The sequence below is a fragment of the Penaeus vannamei genome, chromosome 28 (assembly GCF_042767895.1).
Source record: "Penaeus vannamei isolate JL-2024 chromosome 28, ASM4276789v1, whole genome shotgun sequence".
In the NCBI taxonomy this organism is placed as follows: Eukaryota; Metazoa; Arthropoda; class Malacostraca; order Decapoda; family Penaeidae; genus Penaeus; species Penaeus vannamei.
Window position 1 is genome coordinate 2,377,195 of NC_091576.1, and position 20,000 is coordinate 2,397,194.

Genomic DNA, 20,000 nt, shown 5'->3' on the forward strand with positions numbered 1-20,000 from the left:
GTGCGTATACTTTTCAGCACATTTTTTCCGCTCCACCATAGTTAAAATTCAAAATTGCCTCCAAATTCTACCATTCCATACCACATATTTAAATAGCTCAATATCAGTTTAACTCATATAGAATCATCAATTCTCACATATGACATACAGCCACACCCATGGCCAAATCCCCTATAATAAGAAAGAAAGAAAAACAAGTTTCGAAAGATGTACCCGCAAGCTGCCTCGTCGCCGGCTGGGCGGAAGCGGCCCAGAAGGCAGCGGCGCCACGTGGAGGGAAGACGACGCTCAGAGTCGGGTGAGAAAACGATTTTTTAGACTCCTTAATTTCTCTTTTTATGTGTTTTGATAGATAGAGAGAGATGGATAGAGAGTGATGTTATTGCTTGGCTAAGTATTATTGAGACACGTCAGAGTATATTACTGTATATTACTTTAAAGTTTAAGTGATCGTTACCGGTGGATGTTAAAATATTTCTTCTATCAACTCGTGATACATTCAACCACATTTCCCATGATTGTCGAGAAGGTGCATACTTACACATTCATTCATCACATTAACTGTTTTTAAGTGTTTTTAAGGGGACCGTCCCGGAAAATGGCCACCTTTCCCTACTCTATACATCATAAAAAAATATCGGTTAGAGATAACTGATTGATTCTTTTTGCATGCTATAGAGTAAAGAATTGCACTCCGTTATATATATAAATTTTAACTTTGCTTCCCCATTGGGGGGGGGGCACCCCCCAAAAAGTTGAAAAAAATCGCTATTTTTTTTGGTATGTCTTCGGTACATCCCAACTATCAGAGCTCTTTACAGAATATTCCCCCAAAAATGCTAGTGTTAGATCAACTCTAGCCTATAGCCATGTAAAAGGCCGAATTTTGAATTTCCTTTTTTTTTTGGCGGGGGACAGCTTGACATAGAGAACTATTTTTGAATGCGTTTTTCAGCATTAAAATATTATTATTTTTTGATTAAGGCAAAAATTCAAAAATCGGCCTTTTACATGGCTATGGGACGCCGAGGCTCTAGTGAAAGCAACAAACTGCATTTGGATCGCATGAAAATTACGTGAGTTGGGAAGTACCGAAGAGTCATAAAAAAATAGCCGAGCTACGGCGTTTTGTATTTGGCACCTTGCCAAAGTTCGTTATCTCTGTTATTTTTCTCTGAATCTAATGATATTATATATCAAAAAAACGCTTATTTAGTGTACTTTGCAAAGCAATGATTACCAAGTCAATAGGAATTTTCATGTTCAATAGGGACGCTATTCTGTAAAGGTATGTCACTTTTTTTTTTTTTTTTTTTTTTCGTTGTTCATTAAAGTTGATATTTTCGTGTGAAAAGCTTAATAAATGCATTTTACCATAGAGACAACTAATCTAAACCAGATAAAAACCTTTTTTTAAAAAATATATTTTTTTTTATTTTCCATTTTTTTTTTATTTTTTTTTTTATTTTTGAAGAAATGGGGAACTGTGGATGGCAATATTAGTACAAAATCATTCTAATTATAAAGTCCTGGCATGAATACAACATGGTGGTTCAATTTTGAGAATTTCAAAAGCATATGAATTTAGTACATTGAATTCGAGAACTTACGAAAGTCGTTGAATATTCCCCATGCCTCACACAGGGGGGGGGGAGGGGGAGATGGTCACTGGGTGTTTATAATTTTCGAGGAGGATCATATGTACGTGAACGCACGCACATAAAGTTAAAAAGATTAATCATCATCATTTAGTAGGCCTACATTGACTTTCATATCTAAATAATAAAATTTATTAGTTATCCCTCTCATACCCATTTTCTTTGATAATTGTCAATATTAGCAGATTGCAAGGGAGAACAAGTGTAAAGTTTATGATTAGCCATTTGCACCCATTATCTTTACTAAGAAGTGCATAAAATCATGCAGACGCCTATGTGTTGTGGGATATTTGCCAATTTATGGTGCCTAAGACTTACGGTAACGTCTAAACATATTCATTTTTATCGGGAACGCACGAAACGGATGCGATAGCTTTTTGAACGCCAGACGAAGACTACGCATACAACCGAGCTCAAAATTCCATATAGTTTTTATTTCAGAGCAGGTATTACTGAGTACTATCATCTTCAACATGAAATAATCTGTATCTCGCTTATACATCCGAAGTTTAAAAATCCGACATTTAGGTAACATTCGTATTGAATTGGTCTTTACAACGGTAACTGCCAATTTCAAATCAATTCAAATTGCCCCCTGCTGTGATGTACCGACCGTTGAGCGAAATGTAACGGAAATATTTCAATCCTTCCTTATAAGGCTATTTTTAAACATTAGTGCTTCGTATGTGATATACGTATATATTACCACGTAAACTAAAACATATTACCAGGGAGTCTCGATCAAAGCATATTTCGTGTGTAAAAGGACACAAAACATACATTTTTTTTTAGATATATTTCACAAAATATTTCGTCATAAATCACGGTGATATAATTTTTTTCTGATATTGGTATAAAAGTGTTCCTTGAACATTCACGAACTCATATCTATGCGCAATGTCATAATTAAATGCCTTATGCACGATTGCCGCAAGCAAAAGTCCACATAGGTGTACCTGGGCGCTCAATAGCGACGTACCTCTCCGGGTGCTGAGGGACTCGCACGCCGGCTGCAAGACAACGAGCCATAGCAGGCGGTTAATACTCGTTTGGTAGTTTCCTCATCCATGTACCTATACTATACGCTAACTAACTCAATTTAACCCCCTCCTCCCCCCTCTCTCCGGGACGGTCCCCTTAAGTATTATTTTAAGGCAGAATGAAAATAGAATGAGCCGGTTCAAGAGTCGGCCATTCTTGTAGATTTCTGAATGGAAAGAGATTGGTAGTTTCATTTTAACACGAGGTAAAGATTTCACGGAAGTGTAAATAGAAGTATATCAGTAATATAAGTACAAGTATATTACCTATATTATATTATATAAGTATATTATATAAGAACTAGTATATTATATAAGTAAATTAAGTATAAGTATATTATAAGTATATAATATAAATATAAGTATATTACCGTTGTTAACAGCAGGTCTTTCGGTAAAATTTCAGATTCTGCCAGCCTCCTCCTTTCGAAACGATTGTTTTTGGAATGGATAATTCCTTCGCTGTTTAGCGCTGTAATGCTATTGTTCTCTGTCGCATCTGACTGCTTGAGCAGTGACGTAACTTGTACTTCTCGACGTCAGAGTTGCTTAAGCGAAGGATTTGCAATATGTTTGGGAAAAATTTCCATGATTTACACAGCAAAACATATCAAAACAACTAACAAAAGCTTTAAATCGTGTTTGTTTAAACTCTACGGAAAAAAGACGCATGTTTCACCAATATAATTACGGTCTACTAATGTGTGGTTAAATCTGGGCTTACTTTTTGTCTGGTTGCCTCACAATACAAAAGCAATAAATTTTGATTACACAAAAATTGCCGATATCCCGAGCGTGTATGTCTGCCGAGAAGGAACGCCCATGAGCCTGAAGAGCGAGGTACATTTTCGTCATTAATAGCTGGATAAGAGCCCGCTGTAGCTTAACCTATGATACATCCTACTATTTCTTCCGTTCTATAAAATGGCGTTGTCCATTTCCCTCTATCACCGCGCGTCACACAAACGGATAACCTCATTCCTACATAATTTTCAATTTTAACTAAAATTTGCGGTGCTGCTCACATCGGGCAGGAACGGTTGCGCAGCATGGACACGGCGTCCTCCATGGAGCCGCTGCTCTTTCAGTTATTGCTGTCGCACGCTACATTTAACATTAGTTTATCGATGGGAATAATGCTAGAGCCCCCTTCTATGCGCAAATCGAGACAAATCACACTCCCAAAAGGTTTGTGCACTCGTTGCGAGTCTTTTCCGTCACCCGCGCTCATTTAGCGCCCTGCTCATTATTGTTGAGATTGAGATTGAGACCCGCCCATCAGAAGTTTTTCCGTGACATGCCCGCAACGTCATCCTGGTCCCCATTCGTTATGGCAATTTGATTGCGCGCGCGGTTATTGTACACCGATTCAAAGGCGATGTATGCAACAGACAAAAGAAATTAACGTTTAATATTTATCATTAATATTGCGTTTGTTAATATTCTGCCTGCGTTTATTGCAAAATAAGAATTAGTTAGTTGCACTCTATAAATATTTGAGTATATATATATTCGTGCAATATGCAATGTGTGTAATATGCCGGTTCTCGTTATAATCGATTTAAATCTTACTAACCTTCTATTGCCGTAACTCCGTATACTTAGTCAAATATTGTTGATGTTGTAGTTTTTCTGCAGAGAAATGCAAATAGCGATTTATCAACATTTCAGCCGGCTATATATTTTCCAACATTTCACACCCAAACCCTTCTCACACAGTTGACAGACACACTGAACGTTTTTTTTTTTTTTGTCCGGTGCACACTTTCCGAAAATAGCGAGTTCTGATTGGTCAAGAAATACTGACGTCATTTTCCTCGGTTTTCATTGGCCAGGATTTGTCGCCGTTTATCATACAGTATAATCGCTACCTTGCCAGTAATTGCTAGTTAAGCATGGTGTTCCTGTCTTACTCTTTGACACACGATTCATTTAATATCGCCGATTCTTAATAAATATGCGTCGGAGTTCATGAAAACATGTATTTTGTTCCGTAATAACGTTTTATATATATACAATGGGGAAAAAATCCTAAGTACAGATTTAAATATCTTGCCTAATTTTATTCACTCTCAGAAGTACTCTCATCGAGAGGAACTGGGACTGGAGAGGGCTGGTCTTGCTGAACCCCGCCTTGCGGCGGGTATAATGATGCCGCTTCCACAAAAAAAGAATGTAAGGGGGAATTAGATTTTTGTGATAAACAAATATCGCGCGATGTATTGGGGCAGATATTCTGATCTAATTCCGGGCCTCCTTATCCATTCTTTAAGATCGCGCCACAATCTTTCAATGTTCTGTGTATGGAGTTGTGGGTCGTGTGGGTCTACAAAATTCTCAATGATTAATACTCAGATGGTTGTAACCAAGATGTTTTAGGTTTCGGTAGGCAGCCCATTTATCACTGTATATCATACTGTCTGGTTTTATATATTTCTTAATCAGGGGTATGAGTGTGTCAGCACTCCTGTCGCCATCCACGAGTGGAACAATGAATTTCTTTTTACTGACACGCTCAATACCCCCAAAGACCCACACGTGGCTCACCTGTCTGCTCCTGTTATACTTGCGCCGCACGAGCAGCGTCTCGTCGATTTCAAAGATTATCCCGGCACCTCCTATTGAATTTTGATTTTGTAACCACCAATTTTGGGCAACTTCAGAACAAAAACTCCTCCAATCTACGCTAGTAGGTCTAGACATGCCAATACATTTAGTGACAGTTTGATGATCCCAATACTTTTGCAACCAATGATTAACAAATAAAACTACTTTATATGGTGCCAAATGGGTTCCCTGCAGAAACGTGCCGCTATAATCACTGATCGAGAAAGCGCAACTTTTACGACGTTTTGTTTTTGCAATTTTTTTCCATCTGCCACAATACCACGTATGTCGATCTTCACGGTATTTGCAAGGTAAATCGCAGTGTGGACAATTTACCGCCCTTGGCAAAACACTGTGCTCTCAGGAATTCTATAGCGTTATCATTTTTCTCAAAATAATCAGATATTACACTATAATAGTGAGGGTTACACCCGACGCACCTGAGATCCATGATGGCAAAAGATTCATTATACTCACTTTACTCTACCACTATACATACCTGTTCCACACACGGTGTCTCGTGATTGGTTAATAGTATTTCCTGTAATACTATTGGCTTTCGTGACAATGTCACGCGCATTTAGTGTCGAATAAATATTTCAAAATGTTTCGTTCGCAATTCAGGCGATAACATTTTTGTTTTTGAAAATCCCGCGCATTTCTTCAGGCCCCTTTTGCTCGTAATATGGGTGAGGCACATCGGTTTGCGCAGAACAAGAAATTTACTTATTGTAAATACTCAATATCATGTGAGTATTACTGGTCTATTGTCATATATATTGATACAGACACAAAATCTGCTTTGTGTACCGTTATGTGGGCTTTATCCACGCACAAATCTCGGTGATTAGAATAATTGTACAAAAATGAAACGGCATCCTTTTGTTTACAAAAGGAAGGAAAGGATATTGGATGGCGATTTTTAAAATATTGAGATAGTACATCATAACGGGCTCACGGACACTTATGTGTCCAATAACTTCGTTAGTTTTGAGCTGAGAAGGAAGTACATAGAAGAAAAGTTTTTTAGAATCACTCGCTCTATCATTTGCATATGTTATTTTTCGTCTAAAAGGCGGCTGGCAGAATTTTGACCAATACCGGTCTTTCAATATTATGCTTTACTCGTTAACAGAAAAGTACTTTTAAGTTGATATTGATGATTGAGGATAGATTAAAATTTAGATTTCAGGGTAATGTAGTAAGGTTGAGTATTTTTCAGGAGCATTAATGTTCATTCTTAAGTTGTACTGGTCCGTCCATTCTAATAACCCTGTCGGCCCAACCGCAGCTTGCTGGGTAGCATAATGGACAAGATTAAAATAAAGTTGATTCGCTTTGCTGTTTCCCTCTTTGGTGCAGGCAAAAACTCGAGACTTTACATGTCTGTGGATCTTGTAGTGTGCGTGACTGTATAGATTTGATAGCACGAGTTTTTCCATTATTGTTTCCGTTCAATTCGAGCTGTAATTTAGTGTCGAGAAGGGTGCTGCATGTAAGTTAAGAATTATTTGGCCATGTATTCTAAAGCCATGTATTCTAAAATGTTTTTTCTTCCTACCAGGTGCCAGGATGAATTGCCACAAGACCTATAACTTGCATTCATGGTGAGTATAGATAACCGGAACTTTTGAACTTGAGTTACTTGAACATTTAAGGATTAGGATAAGACCTTGTTTTGGAATCGGAAGAGTTCATTTGGGCAGGAGTGCATATATTTTTTATTTTAATGAATGTATAGAGGAATTTACTTTAGCACATTTTCAAGAGTTGACAAAAATGGCATGAAAGTTAATCCTGTATATTTTATTATAGTTATCTTTTGGATTTTGAGCTTGAATAAAATGTTCTTATGGAGTAACATTATCCAAATATGTCCATGCTAGAACCCAGAAAGCTTTTCTTGTTCTTTGGGCGTAGAAAATGGACAAGATTAAATAAGTTGATGATCTTTGCCTCCCTCGTTTTTGCGGAAAGCAAAGTCTGATACTTGACAAAAACTACTTTTAAATAAGTTTTGAATATTTAGGTGATCCTTAGCTTATTGTGAAATTAACTTGCGTAATTCTATTGCAAACAGGCACATACAAGATTATTCGTCAGTGATGGAAAGCGGCTTTGGATAATTTGACAATGATTTCCTAGAACTGGCGCACAGGAAGACCGATACAATGAGTGGTTCAAGCCCTGCCACAGTCCGAGGCTGGAAAGAGTGTCCTTGTAGAATACTTGACCTGTCTCTTAAATTCCATTGGGAGATGGGACCATCATCCTAACATTGCAAGCAAGAGTTTGTGATGTAAAACGGATTGTAAGTATAATTTCGCAAAACTGATTTTGGAATATTCTATAATTTTTGAGCTATTCTATTGTAAATTTCAACAAATGCTCCATAGTGCTAAAGCATGAATTTCTCTTAAGTAGCACAAAGCACCTCTTTTAAAAGTTAAAGAAATACAGGAGTGTTTCCCTACGAGTAAGTTAACCTTTGAAAAATCTGTCAAAGGTTTAATGCTCCATAGATATTTAATTGGAAATGTTAAGGCATTTTTAAGGAAGGTGTTTTCCACATGGGATTTCCCTTGATGTGTCCATCCTAGTACCCGGATAACCCCTTGTTTATTTGGGCTTCGAAGTGGACTAGATCAATAAATCGGTACTGCTGTCCCCTTTCGTATGAGGAGGTTGGCTTTATATGATTTGACATGAAAACAAACATTATTCAAGTTTGGGTTTTTGCTCCAAATGGAAATCTGATTTCTTGAACATCACTTTTACCAGATGCTGCAACAGGGCTGAAAGAAAATCCACACATGGACACCTGCTATGGACACCCAGAATGTGGATAATAGGTAAGCTAAACTACATTTTTAGACTACATGCATTTCATAAATATGGAATGTTTTAGATGGAAAGGGAATGTTTTAGCATAAGTTAATTCCCCTTTCCATTATATTTCTGTACCTTGGGTTTTGTGTAATTAAAAGCTCTTCAACCTGAACAGCAAAGCTGGCATACTTGAAGAGTATTTGTACTCAAAAGTTAGGTTCATGTATAGTATGATAGTAAAGAAATTTAATGGATATTACTGACTAATACTAACTACTATTAATGTCCATGCTAGAACCCAGAAAACTTTTCTTGTTCTTTGGGCGTAGAAAATGGACAAGATTAATCAAGGTGATAAACATTGCATCCTTTGCCTTTGAGGAAAGCAAGTTAATTATTACTTTACATGTTTGCATCTTTAATTTATCTGAAATATTTCTATACTTAAAATTTTAAAGATTCCTCACTTTACCAAGTAGACTAGCCAGTGTCTTATTTTTTTATCATTACTTACTTTCACAGGTACAAGCGTGGGTAAAAAAACTGATGGAAAGTCTCTTAAAAATCCAAGTGCCGTTTCTCTAAATGGTAAGTGTCCTATACTGTCTTTACCTAAGGTAATGCATGAAAATTTATACAATGAAGAATCCTACTAGTTTCTGAGCTTTGAACATAAAATGCTATATGCATTGTGAATATTCTATAGCTAGGGCTTGGAACTATTGAAGAGGAAGCTGTGATCACTTTAGAGATGTTATAATAAACAAGTGTCCATCCTAGTACCAAGCAAACTGTTACTGTTTACTTGTTTTTTTAATGGACAAGAATAACAAGTTGAAGCCATTTTGCCTTTTTCTCTTTGATAAAGGCAGGTTTAGACTTGACATGCTAAATGTGTAAAAGTATGAATTTTAGCACCTGGATGGTTGAATATAAAGTTTATCTGCAAATTTCCCATTGTAAAGCCAACTGTGATCAGCTTATAATATATTCATACTTAATCTTAGTTTATATGCAGTGTGATTTACCTTTTAACAAAATTACTAATGGCAATTTTTCTATTCCAGCATTGACAGTTGGCACAAAGAGCAGAACGTGGAATAAGTCTACCAGGGTTTGAAAAGGTATCTTGCCTTATGAGAAGTACTTCTAAAAAAAAAAATCTTGGTTTAATATTCTCCTGTAAGCTTATTACAAGGTAATAAACACATGACTGACCATAATCTGATTTTTCTTGTCTATATCCATCTATATCCACAAGGAATAGTTTGGATGAGAGCATAACATCGAATATTAAACCTTTCTGTATAACTGACTTAGGACAATTATATGGTAGATTACCAGTAATGAAAAGACATTAAATATTGAACCAGAACTACAATTTTACTAACCCCTAGGGGGTTATTCATCCCATTAACCATTAGGGCCTGTCCACATGGGCAACAGTGAAGGCAAAGGAAATATTGGTTTACCAATAGGAATCATTTACTTACCAAATTTTGGGAAATATTTCAAGTATTTTCGTGCTGAATGTATCTTCAAGAAATGAATCAGTCTGAATTCACTGTGCTCTTCACAATGTTACATATAGGGCTGGATTATCCTATGGACAATATAGGCTGCAGTGTGTGTTTATATATCTTTTTAAAGAGTAATTTTTTCATGCATTGCTAAATTCCTTTTGTTTAATGTAACATTTTAAAACCAGACCCAGTTGCCTGAAAACACTAACAATAATTTTCATATGTATACAATGGCTATAAGCAGACTAAATGTATGAGCCTGTATTCTGGCATATATAATGTAAGTTTAGTTATGACTATTACAAGGAAAGGAATGATTTTAAATTATTAACTACAGGCATCTGTAGAGGTGACATCAAAGTTGAGAAAACAATGGGAAACTGTTTACCAAGTAATGTCTAGCTGTGAGGTCAACTATGCTTGTGTACTTTTCTGCCTGTAAATCATGCCTGCACATGTGGACAGGCCTGTCATACTAAACAAGCTGCAGTGCCTATTTGCACAAAAACAGTTATCAAAGTATTCCATTTCTCACATTTTGGATATAAGCAGGGAAACTGTAGGTGAAACAAGTAGACAAAGTTACGTAGTAGAAAAAGCTACGTAGTAGAAAAAATGCCACCTGGGAAGTTTGACCTGGTGATACTATGAAAGTCATACTGACATTACTCGCAGATCTATCCTTCATGCGAACACAGGTTTCAAAATGGGGCATGTTCCTTATAGCATGTAAGAATTACCTATTTCCAGCAGTGGCAAAAGCTTATTGTCCCATTGACTGATACTAAGCACAAAATGGTTTCAGGACAAAAGCACTTAAAAGGATTGTTGGATTGGACTCATACTTGTCGTCAAAAATTTTTCATATAAAACAGATGAATCTCAGCTCTACTTAAAAAGCATCAATGTTTGAGTTCTGGCCCCTTTTTTGTTTAAAATTTTGCAGTAAAGTCTGGGATAGCCTATAATTGCTTCAGCATATCAGGTAATAGGTGTGAGACAAGATTATAATGGAATGGATCAAGTTAATTCCATTTGATGATAAATTGCTGTCAGTTACTCAGAATAAGAAATGTTGATGGTCTTCTTACTATTTTAGAGCAAATCCATTAGATGAAGTCAGGAGCTGTAGCAACCACCTCTACAGCTCCTGTAACCTGGGGAGGGAAGGGGGGGCTCACTAAATTAAAAGAAAGAGGAAAGGGGGAAAAAAATGAATGAACAGAAAAATTAAGGGAAAGCCAGCATAATAAGAAAACTAAGGTAAAATACTGAACATATGCTGTATGGCACATGAATTGATAGTATCATACCAGTGGTTAATCTTGATATTTACCTCAACTGCCAGCACGGGAAATCCTTTGAAGTACCAGTAATAAATTTACTACATTCCTCAATGGGTATTGCAAGATGGTGCAGATGGGGATCTAAACTCAGTATTCTATGAGAAGTAACAAGTTGATAACCAATAGCTTGAAGGTTAGTCTTCTCTCACCACTCGTGTGTAGTTACTTAGTAACAACTAACATATCGAGTTCTTTAGACAAGGTCTATAATAAGTATAATTAATGCGACCATAAAATTTATTTGTCATCCCCATTACAGAACAACATATTAGAGTGACCAGCAATCAATTAGGGATATCATTATTTGATTTTCCCCAACAGTGACAATAAAATGTTATAATGTAAGTTCAAATTTAAATAAATACAACTTTGGCAAGAGTCTTCTGCAAACATTGCAAAATCTCTGTTTGCGTGCTTCAATAAAATTACGACACAGTAAGTTTCTCTTTAATATTATTAAATGTATACGTATTATAATAAATACAATTTTGATAAAGTTGGAAAGATATTTAAACATATCATATAGTTGAAAGCTTTCTACCTGGCCCTATTCCAGCCAGGAGTAAAAATTTTAACTAACAAAAATTGCATATAACAACATAAATGGAATTACAACAGTTTTTAAAAAAATTCAACAATTTTAAATATCCCATAGAAAATGTAAACAAAAAAATTCAATAAACAGAATTGGTGAAAAACTATAAAAAATGTTTTTGGTAACATCTTAGCTTCCATTCTAGCAGTAAAATCGACTAAAAATTATTATAAATTTTGAAAAGGTAAAGCATGAAAATCTCCCTGATTGCTAATGCATTTAGTGAATTATAAAGTTCAGATTCTTCATATGCACATGCTACAACTAGATCTGTAATCTTTAGACTTTGCGCAAAAAATGGAACCACAGTCCACAAAATTTTCCATGACGTATACTTATAGATCTGTTCATTTATAACAAGTTCTTTTTCACACCATATCTATACAGACTGTACTTCACCAAATAACTCTTTGAACCTGTGGCAAGAATTCCTTAACCTGTTCATCAATATTTTCAATATTACATATGTTGTTACTGCTTAAGGTTAACTCCTTTAATGTAAGAATTTCTTGTAAAGGTTTGAGCTGATCAAGCGAGTCAATTTTATTTTTGGACAAAGAGAGTTTTTCCAGTTTCTTGAGAAATACTAGAGGAGTAACATCAGCAATTTGGTTGTCATCCAAAAGCAGCTCCTTACATGCTACAAGAGACTTTAGTGGCTGTATTGAAGACAGCTCATTACAACTCAGATCAACAGATTTGCTGCATGCTAGTAGGTGACTGTAGGCTATTCGGGTAAGCCTTCTTTCATTTAGCTTGAATTGATCATCATTTTCAGTTGTTAAACGGTGTTTCTTCAAAGCTGTCTCCATAGATAACTTGCTCTCTGAAAAAAGTGAAATACAATATATATTATACATTATCTAATATCCTGGCAAATTTAGCTGGCAGTGTCTCCAGTCCTCTCATATTTGAATATTGTCTCCCAATTATCAATTCATACCTCCAAAAGTACTGCTAACCACAAGGGAAACACCTCTAAATCCAGATTTAATACTGTACTGGTCTAAAAAACAACAGCAGCATTGTCATTAGAACTTTTAAAAGGAGAGAATGTGGTAGAAGATGGGGTGGAACATTTAATTTGTCTTATGCAATGAGTCAAGTGAAGAGGAGGAGGAGGGAGGAGTTAAAGAACTGCTACATCCCCTAACTTGAACCCAATGCTTTTCACCTAGCTAAAACACCTAAAGGTATAAATGTACATGTAATCATGGCAGCACATGCCAAGTATGAGCAACTGAGAAATCCCTGGTTTATGGCTCAAATAGAAATATACTTGTATGACAATAAGGTCTAAATGCTGCTTTCTGGCATAAATTCCCACAAAACTATCCAGCTACCACAGAGATAAGTCTGATAGAAAGACTATCACTGTGTGCCTAGTGAGATGGCTATTTTCAGTATGGTACATCATACATGCCATTCATTGGTAAAAGTTAAAGGCATTAGCTTTTAAACAGATGTTTATGGTTAGGTATTTAACATACTTCGGAGCTTCAAAAAAGTTTGTGGAAAAAGTGTATAACTAATAAATGTTTGGAAAGATTTTGATTTTAATGCACCTGAACATTCTTGTACCAATATGTTATAATATGTTCAAACATAAATCCTTAAATGCAGGTAAGAACACATCACTGCCAGTTGAAAGTCTAGCACCATTCAAGCAATGTGGAATTCACCAAAATCGTGACCTGAACAAACAAAGTTCATGGTGAAACTTGGTTGGGAGAATAGCCAAATCACTGATGCTCTGTAACAAGTTTATGGTGATGATACCCCCAAAGAAGTCAACAAGCAACAAATGGATAAGTCTCTTCAGAAGTGGAAAAACCAAAGTTGAAGATGAACCCCTAAATGGCAGGCCAACAATGTCAGTTTGTGAGGAAAACATTGATGCTGTTCATGACTTGATCGAAAAGGATAGACAAATAACCACTTAATTGGTAGCAAACACACTCAACATCTCTGTGGGTTCTGCACACGCAATTCTCGTGGAGAGTTTGGGACTAAGCAAGCTTTCTGCTAGATGGGTCCCTAGGTTGTTGCGACCAGATCAAGAGCAAACAAGGGTAGATCTTTCAATGGAAATTTAAACAAGTGGGATGGGGCCTCTGAAGCTTTTCTGTGAAAAGGTTCAGAGGCCCCATGAAACATGGCTCTACCTAAGGACAAAATTCAATCAAAGCAGTGGCTGCCCTGTGGTAGAAGTGGACCAGTCAAAGCAAAATCTGAGCATTCAAGAGGAAAGGTCAAAGCCACTGTCTTCTGGGATGCAGAGGGGATTTTGCTAGTTGACTTCCTCAAGAATAAGAAGACGATTACATCTGCTTATTATGAAGGCCTTTAGAGAAAACTGTCCAAAAATATCTCAGAAAAATACCCTGGAAAGCTGCATCAATGTGTCCTCCTCCACCACGACAATGCAAATACTCATGATGCTCGATAAATAATACCTGTGCTATGTGAATTTCAATGGGAAATCATCCGACATCCCCCTTACAAGCCTGATTTAGCCCAATCCAACTTCATTTTGTTTCCAAAGTTGAAAAAAATCATTGAAAGGTACCAATTTTTCATCAATTGACGATGTAGAGCTGGTCTCGCATGGTTCAGATCACAAGACCCTCAATTCTAATCAGAAGGACTTAAAGGCTGGTATTAACGTTTGCAGAATTGTATCAACCTTTATGGAGCATATGTTGGGGGGGGGGGGGGACATCATAACTGAAATTGTTTTTTCATACTATCCTTTTTCCACAAACTTTCTGAAGCCCCTTCATACATTTGGTAATCAACTGTCTTATGATAATACCTTAATATCAGATTGGAACTTACTCATATCTGCATAATATTTTGTGCGAAGTGGATCAAGGTCCTGAAGTTGTGAGAGGTAACTGCTGATCTTTGCTTGATGGCTGTACGAGTCTAGAGCCCACATCACGTCTACTATGGTTAATAACACCCCTGTAAAAATTGATAAAATTCCCAATATATTAGTCATGAGTTTCTCTTCCTAACTTTATGATCACTTATTTTAAGCACTAAAAAATTAACCATACAGAGTATAATTTTACTATTACGTACAATGTCTTTAAATTAACCAAATCTGATTTTCTAGTCTCTCTCTTTGTAAGATTTTCATATATACAATATAGTCAGTAATCTTGATCTTTAAAGATTAACTCGTTAACTATGGTTTCCTATACAAAAGAAGGTAAGCAGCAACTCGAGTCTGGAAAACAAAAATCAAGCTAGCCATCATTTACTTACATTTGTTACCAGGATCTAACTCGTCTAAAGTTATGCAGTTCTGCTTGACTTCTTCCAACGTCGATCTTGTGAGACCTGTTAGTTCTTCCTCCAGCTCTGTCATCCACGCTACCGAGGTTTTTCCAGGGGACACCGTCAAGCTTTTTTTGGTGGAAGAATTAAAGCTGATTGCAATGGAGTGCTCACCCTCTGATAGCTCCTTCAACTGTACAACCTAAAAAAAAAAAAAAAAAAAAAAGAGAAAAAAAAAAAATCAGTTACTTGTCAATAAAGGAAATGTAATGTACAAATATGTAACTTAACTGTATTATGTAGTTTTGATTTAATCTATTTGGCTTTCATTTTACCCCCAGAAAAGAGAAAGAAAATGTTATCCAATTATTTTATACTAAAGACAATGAATGTTGGGTTTTTAACCTGTTTGCTCCAGTGATTTAAAAAGTGCACATTGCTCATGTAAGAGGCTCTTGCCAACAAACGGTAAATTTGTTTGTGTCATCTTGAATGTCTCTTATCTAATACAGTTAATACAGTTTCTTCCTCTCTCTCTCTCTTGCCACTTACACACACTTACACACACACACTTACACACTTACACGCACACGCACATACACACGCGCACACACACACACACACACACACACAAACACACACACACACACACACGCACACACACACACACACACACACACACACACACACACACACACACACACACACACACACACACACACACACACACAAAATAGAGAGAAAAAGCATAAGACAATAATGCAAAGCTTATCAAATATGAAATCATTCAAAGATATCTGGTGTAAAATGTTTGAGAAATGAAGGAGAGGGAGAGGGGGGTATGAGGACAAGCAATAAACACAGGAGAGGGAAGTGTACCCCCCGGGACAGTAAAGGAATAGAAGGATACGGAGGACAGGGGAAGGACCACAGAGGGTGAAACTGTGATGTAGAATCTGCCAATGATAGTTCCTCATTCTAAGTATGGGTTGGGGCATAGTCTAGCTGAAGTACATGACTTGTGAGAACAGGGATAGTGGGTGGAGTTACAGAATTTCTAGTGCAGTATACAGTCTAAAAATAGATCCAGTACAGAATACGGGATCCCACAGCAACAACTAAAATCAAATGGAATTATGACAGCAACATTGGCGTCACTGGATATTCCATTGGCTTTCAGACGCCGATGTTGGTATTACCATAAAAAACGGGATATTATAGCCGTTTGTCACAATGGTGTTTTTTCAAAGACTCTTTCCTTATCAATGAGACATATAGTGTCCATTAACATATCTAGTAGCTACTGTTTGACAAGGAAATATTTATCTATATTTTCCTGTTGTAAAAAATCTAGCTCTTGAAAAGCCAGGGACTGAAATTTGCCTCTGTGAGAGCTGAAAAAGTAGTCGCACACTATAAAAAGAAGAAAGAAAATAAATATAATGTTTATGTAAGTTGAACAGTTGCTGGAAAAAAAAAATAATGATACTAACCCATACATATGAATAAGTCTCATTATCAGGTGCATGCCACTCATTGTTTCCAACATCTTCATCATCAACAGAAATCTGTGGGATGTTTTGCTGCATGAGAGGTTTTGAGAACACACACACAAGCAAGCTATCCTTGGTTCCACTGCTGATAAATCCAGTCTGTAACAATCTGGAAAATTAAAAAATAAGATGAGAAACAGATGACCTGATTCTATTTCTTAAAAATCATTCTTTGATTTAATAAAAAATGGTGAGATCTTTTTACCTTGGGTTCTTTTCCTGTCTGTTGACAAGCCACCTCAGGAAGAACCATGGGCTTTGGTCAGAAGGATCTGTAAAGACTGCTTCCACCACTGTCTGCAACTCCTACAAAGTTTAAAGTAACCAAAAATAGTAAATGATGATAACTCAAATGAAGAAAAAATAACCGTGAAATGTCACTCTAGGATACACTTAACCAATGATAACTTCTTAATCAATTAAAATTTCCCTTGTACTTAAAAATGTATATTTTCCACTATGCTCAAACAGAAGTAAATCAGTATCCTAATCTACTACAAAAAACTAACTAAATCTGCACTACATTCTTGTATACTGGAGAGTATCTGATAACATTTATCCAACTGTATATTCAAAATCTAGTTTAATTGGGACATGATCTGCAGTAAGATTTAACAATATCTCTTCAAAGCTAACTCACTATGACTTTTTCAGTTTGAAAAATCTGAAAGTAATTAAAATGTCTGGAAAGTATTTATATTCAGCAACATCTAAACAGACCTTAATCAGAGTGTTCTCTGGAACTGGATGTGGGGTGTCTGGCAATGGTGGATACACAAGTGGTAGCAGCTTTGAGCGGTAATGCCAGGCCGAATAATTGCTCAAATTTCGTTCTATTAACTGCTGCGATGTCTTCAGTTCATCTTCTGGCTGCTTACTACTTCGAGCAACAACAAATCGACGGTAATCCCAACAGTGGACTGTAAAGTGCAAAGTGTATTACTTGAAATACCGGAAGTAGATTCACAAACACTCTTTATATGAAACCAGGACTCACACATGGAAAATAATTCCTAAAAATTACTAACAGTTCCTCTCATCTGCCTTGAGATATTTATCGCAGAGAGCCAGTTCCTTGTCCCAGGGAGGGTTGGGAAAGTTTTCCATGACCCAGCACCTGTGATGCCAAGCCCCATAGCTCTTGTGGTTTTTCATCAGGCAGTTTTCCACGACTGACAGTTCCCCCTGGAGGAGTTTGTCCCAAGACTCATGGTCGTCACTGAAACATTTGGCCAAAGTCTAGTACTTGGAGGACTGGGGAACAAGTTTATAATTATCACTCCTGTAGGAACATGGATAATAAGAATAAAAAATGTAAAATAAAAGTTTTAATGTTACTCGAACAATTATGATTTCTAATAATAGTAAGGCTTAAGTAATTGGTAAATATAACCCTATTGTAATATAGCAGAACAAACATTACAGTACAAAACTTTTAAATAATAATAATAATAATAATAATAATAACAATAGTAATCATTATCATTCTAAAAATAATCATAATAATAAAAATATCAATAACAACAAAACTGCAATATTAAAACATAATAACATCAATAATAATAATGATGATGACAATGACGATGATGATAAAAATAATAACAATAATAGTAGTAGTAATAATAATAACAATAATAATAATAATAATAATAATAATAATAATAATAATAATAACAACAATAATAACAATAATGATAATAATAACAATAATAATAATAATAATAATTACTATTATCATAATGATAATAATAATAATAATAATAATAATAATAATAATAATAATAATAATAATAATAATAATAATAATAATAATAACAATGACGATGACAATAATAATAATAATAACAATTACAATAATAATAATAATAGCAAAAAAAAATAATAATAATGATAATAACAATAATAATAATAAACAATAAAAAAAAATAAATAAATAAAATAAAAAATAGTGACAACAACAATGATGATGATATACATTACACACATAATGAATTAATCAAAATTATTACTTCAACAATACTGAGAGCATAATTGTGCATATGTTGTATAACACCTACATTAACCTAATATATAATCTCATAATGAGAACATTCAAATCAAAGCATAAACATACCATTTCATAAAATAATAAATAAATAAATAAATAAATAAAAATAAATAAATGAATAAATAAATAAATAAATAAATAAATACATTACCTTTTCATGGCCAGGATAATTTCCCTTCGAAAATTCCACAAGGTCGCGGCATCAGGATTGGCCATGAGCAGCTGTGCCGTCACTTTCAGCCCTTCCTCATCATAGGTTCCTGTTGATCTCTACGCATGATGAGAAAATGTTGTGAATATTCGAGAGAAAGTGGATCAAAAAGTATATTAATCTTGTGTGTGTTTGTGAGTGTAAGTGTGAGTGTGAGTACATGTGCGTGTGTATTAGTGTGTGTGTGTGTGTATTAGTGTGTGTGTGTGTGTGTGTGTGTGTGTGTGTGTGTGTGTGTGTGTGTGTGTGTGTGTGTGTGTGTGTGTGTGTGTGTATTGTGTGTGTGTGTGTGTGTGTGTATATTGTGTGTATTGTGTGTGTGTTTGTATGTATCAGTGCACATGTTTATGTGTATGCATATGTAAATGTGTAAGAGTAAGAGTAAGTGTAAGTGTAAGTGTATGTGTATCCATATGCAAATATGTGTATGCATATGTGAATGTCTTTGTGTAAGTCTATGTGTATGTGTATGTGTATGTGTATGTGTATGTGCAGGTGTATGTGTATGTGTGTTCATACACATACACCTGTGGTTTGAATGCATATTTGCTTGTCTATGCTCAAAAAATATAATCATCCTACTGCACAAATCTTTATCGGTAATCAACGTATTTCTCCAAGTATATAAACAAGTACCTTATCAAAAGCCTTTGTTAGGCCCCCAAGATAGAGTTTCCTCTTTTCTTCTCTCTCCTTCTGCTTCTCAGCTGCCTGCTCGGCTGTTGTTTTTATTTTCAGGCGACCATGCTGTTTGGAATATAAAGAGGTGAAATTGCGTTATGTGAGCTTATCATATAACTTTAAAATTAAGTAATATGCTCAGTACTAACTGGAATGAACTAATTCTAGTAGAAAAGGGACAGATTATTGAAAATGATTCAGGCTTACTTTCATTACCTCAATAAAAAAAACAAAAATCCTTTGGATTAAAATCATCTAATAACTTTCCTAAAAGAATATAGTACATTAATAATCACACTGTTACAGCACCCCAGAATAACCCTAACAGCTCTTGAGGTCATCACCTCACGTGAATCAATCACCGGTTGCATTCCAAACAGCCAATAGTAATGCATCTCACATCTTGCTTCCCGTGTTCAGAGCAGTTGCTTCAAGGACACAGAATACGCCTTCAAGGATTCTGGCAGATGTTGCTAGTTAAAGATATCTCTACACACTATAGAACACGTGTAGACCTCCCTTGAAATTTACCATCGAATGAGTAACCAGTCTAAGATCTTTGCTGTCAGTCTAAATACGGGCGAGTCAGTTTTTGAGTGACAAAAGCTTTGACACAGTTATACTT

At 35.7% G+C, this 20,000-nt stretch overlaps 1 protein-coding gene, 1 long non-coding RNA gene and 1 pseudogene across 2 annotated transcripts in view; 1 reads left to right on the forward strand and 2 right to left on the reverse strand.

The window, feature by feature from the left end:
* Positions 1–196: 196 nt before the first annotated feature.
* Positions 197–9,357, forward strand: LOC113811539 (uncharacterized). The gene is made up of 6 exons (XR_003476239.2): positions 197–298; positions 6,870–6,912; positions 7,386–7,616; positions 8,087–8,157; positions 8,657–8,722; positions 9,202–9,357. It is a non-coding gene; the product is annotated as an uncharacterized lncRNA (long non-coding RNA).
* LOC138867200 (uncharacterized) lies at positions 4,761–5,756 on the reverse strand (annotated as a pseudogene).
* A 1,865-nt stretch (positions 9,358–11,222) lies between the features above and the next one.
* The window catches only part of RabGGTa (Rab geranylgeranyltransferase subunit alpha), a 10,601-nt gene continuing 1,823 nt past the window's right edge, over positions 11,223–20,000 (reverse strand). The window contains exons 2-10 of the mRNA XM_027363306.2: positions 19,331–19,441; positions 18,635–18,753; positions 17,465–17,655; positions 17,157–17,356; positions 16,642–16,742; positions 16,377–16,545; positions 14,872–15,085; positions 14,437–14,565; positions 11,223–12,424 (exon numbers count right to left, since the gene is read on the reverse strand). Coding sequence (XP_027219107.2) covers positions 11,994–12,424; positions 14,437–14,565; positions 14,872–15,085; positions 16,377–16,545; positions 16,642–16,742; positions 17,157–17,356; positions 17,465–17,655; positions 18,635–18,753; positions 19,331–19,441 — 1,665 coding nt within the window. The 3' untranslated portion in view covers positions 11,223–11,993. The remainder of the gene's footprint in view (positions 12,425–14,436; positions 14,566–14,871; positions 15,086–16,376; positions 16,546–16,641; positions 16,743–17,156; positions 17,357–17,464; positions 17,656–18,634; positions 18,754–19,330; positions 19,442–20,000) is intronic.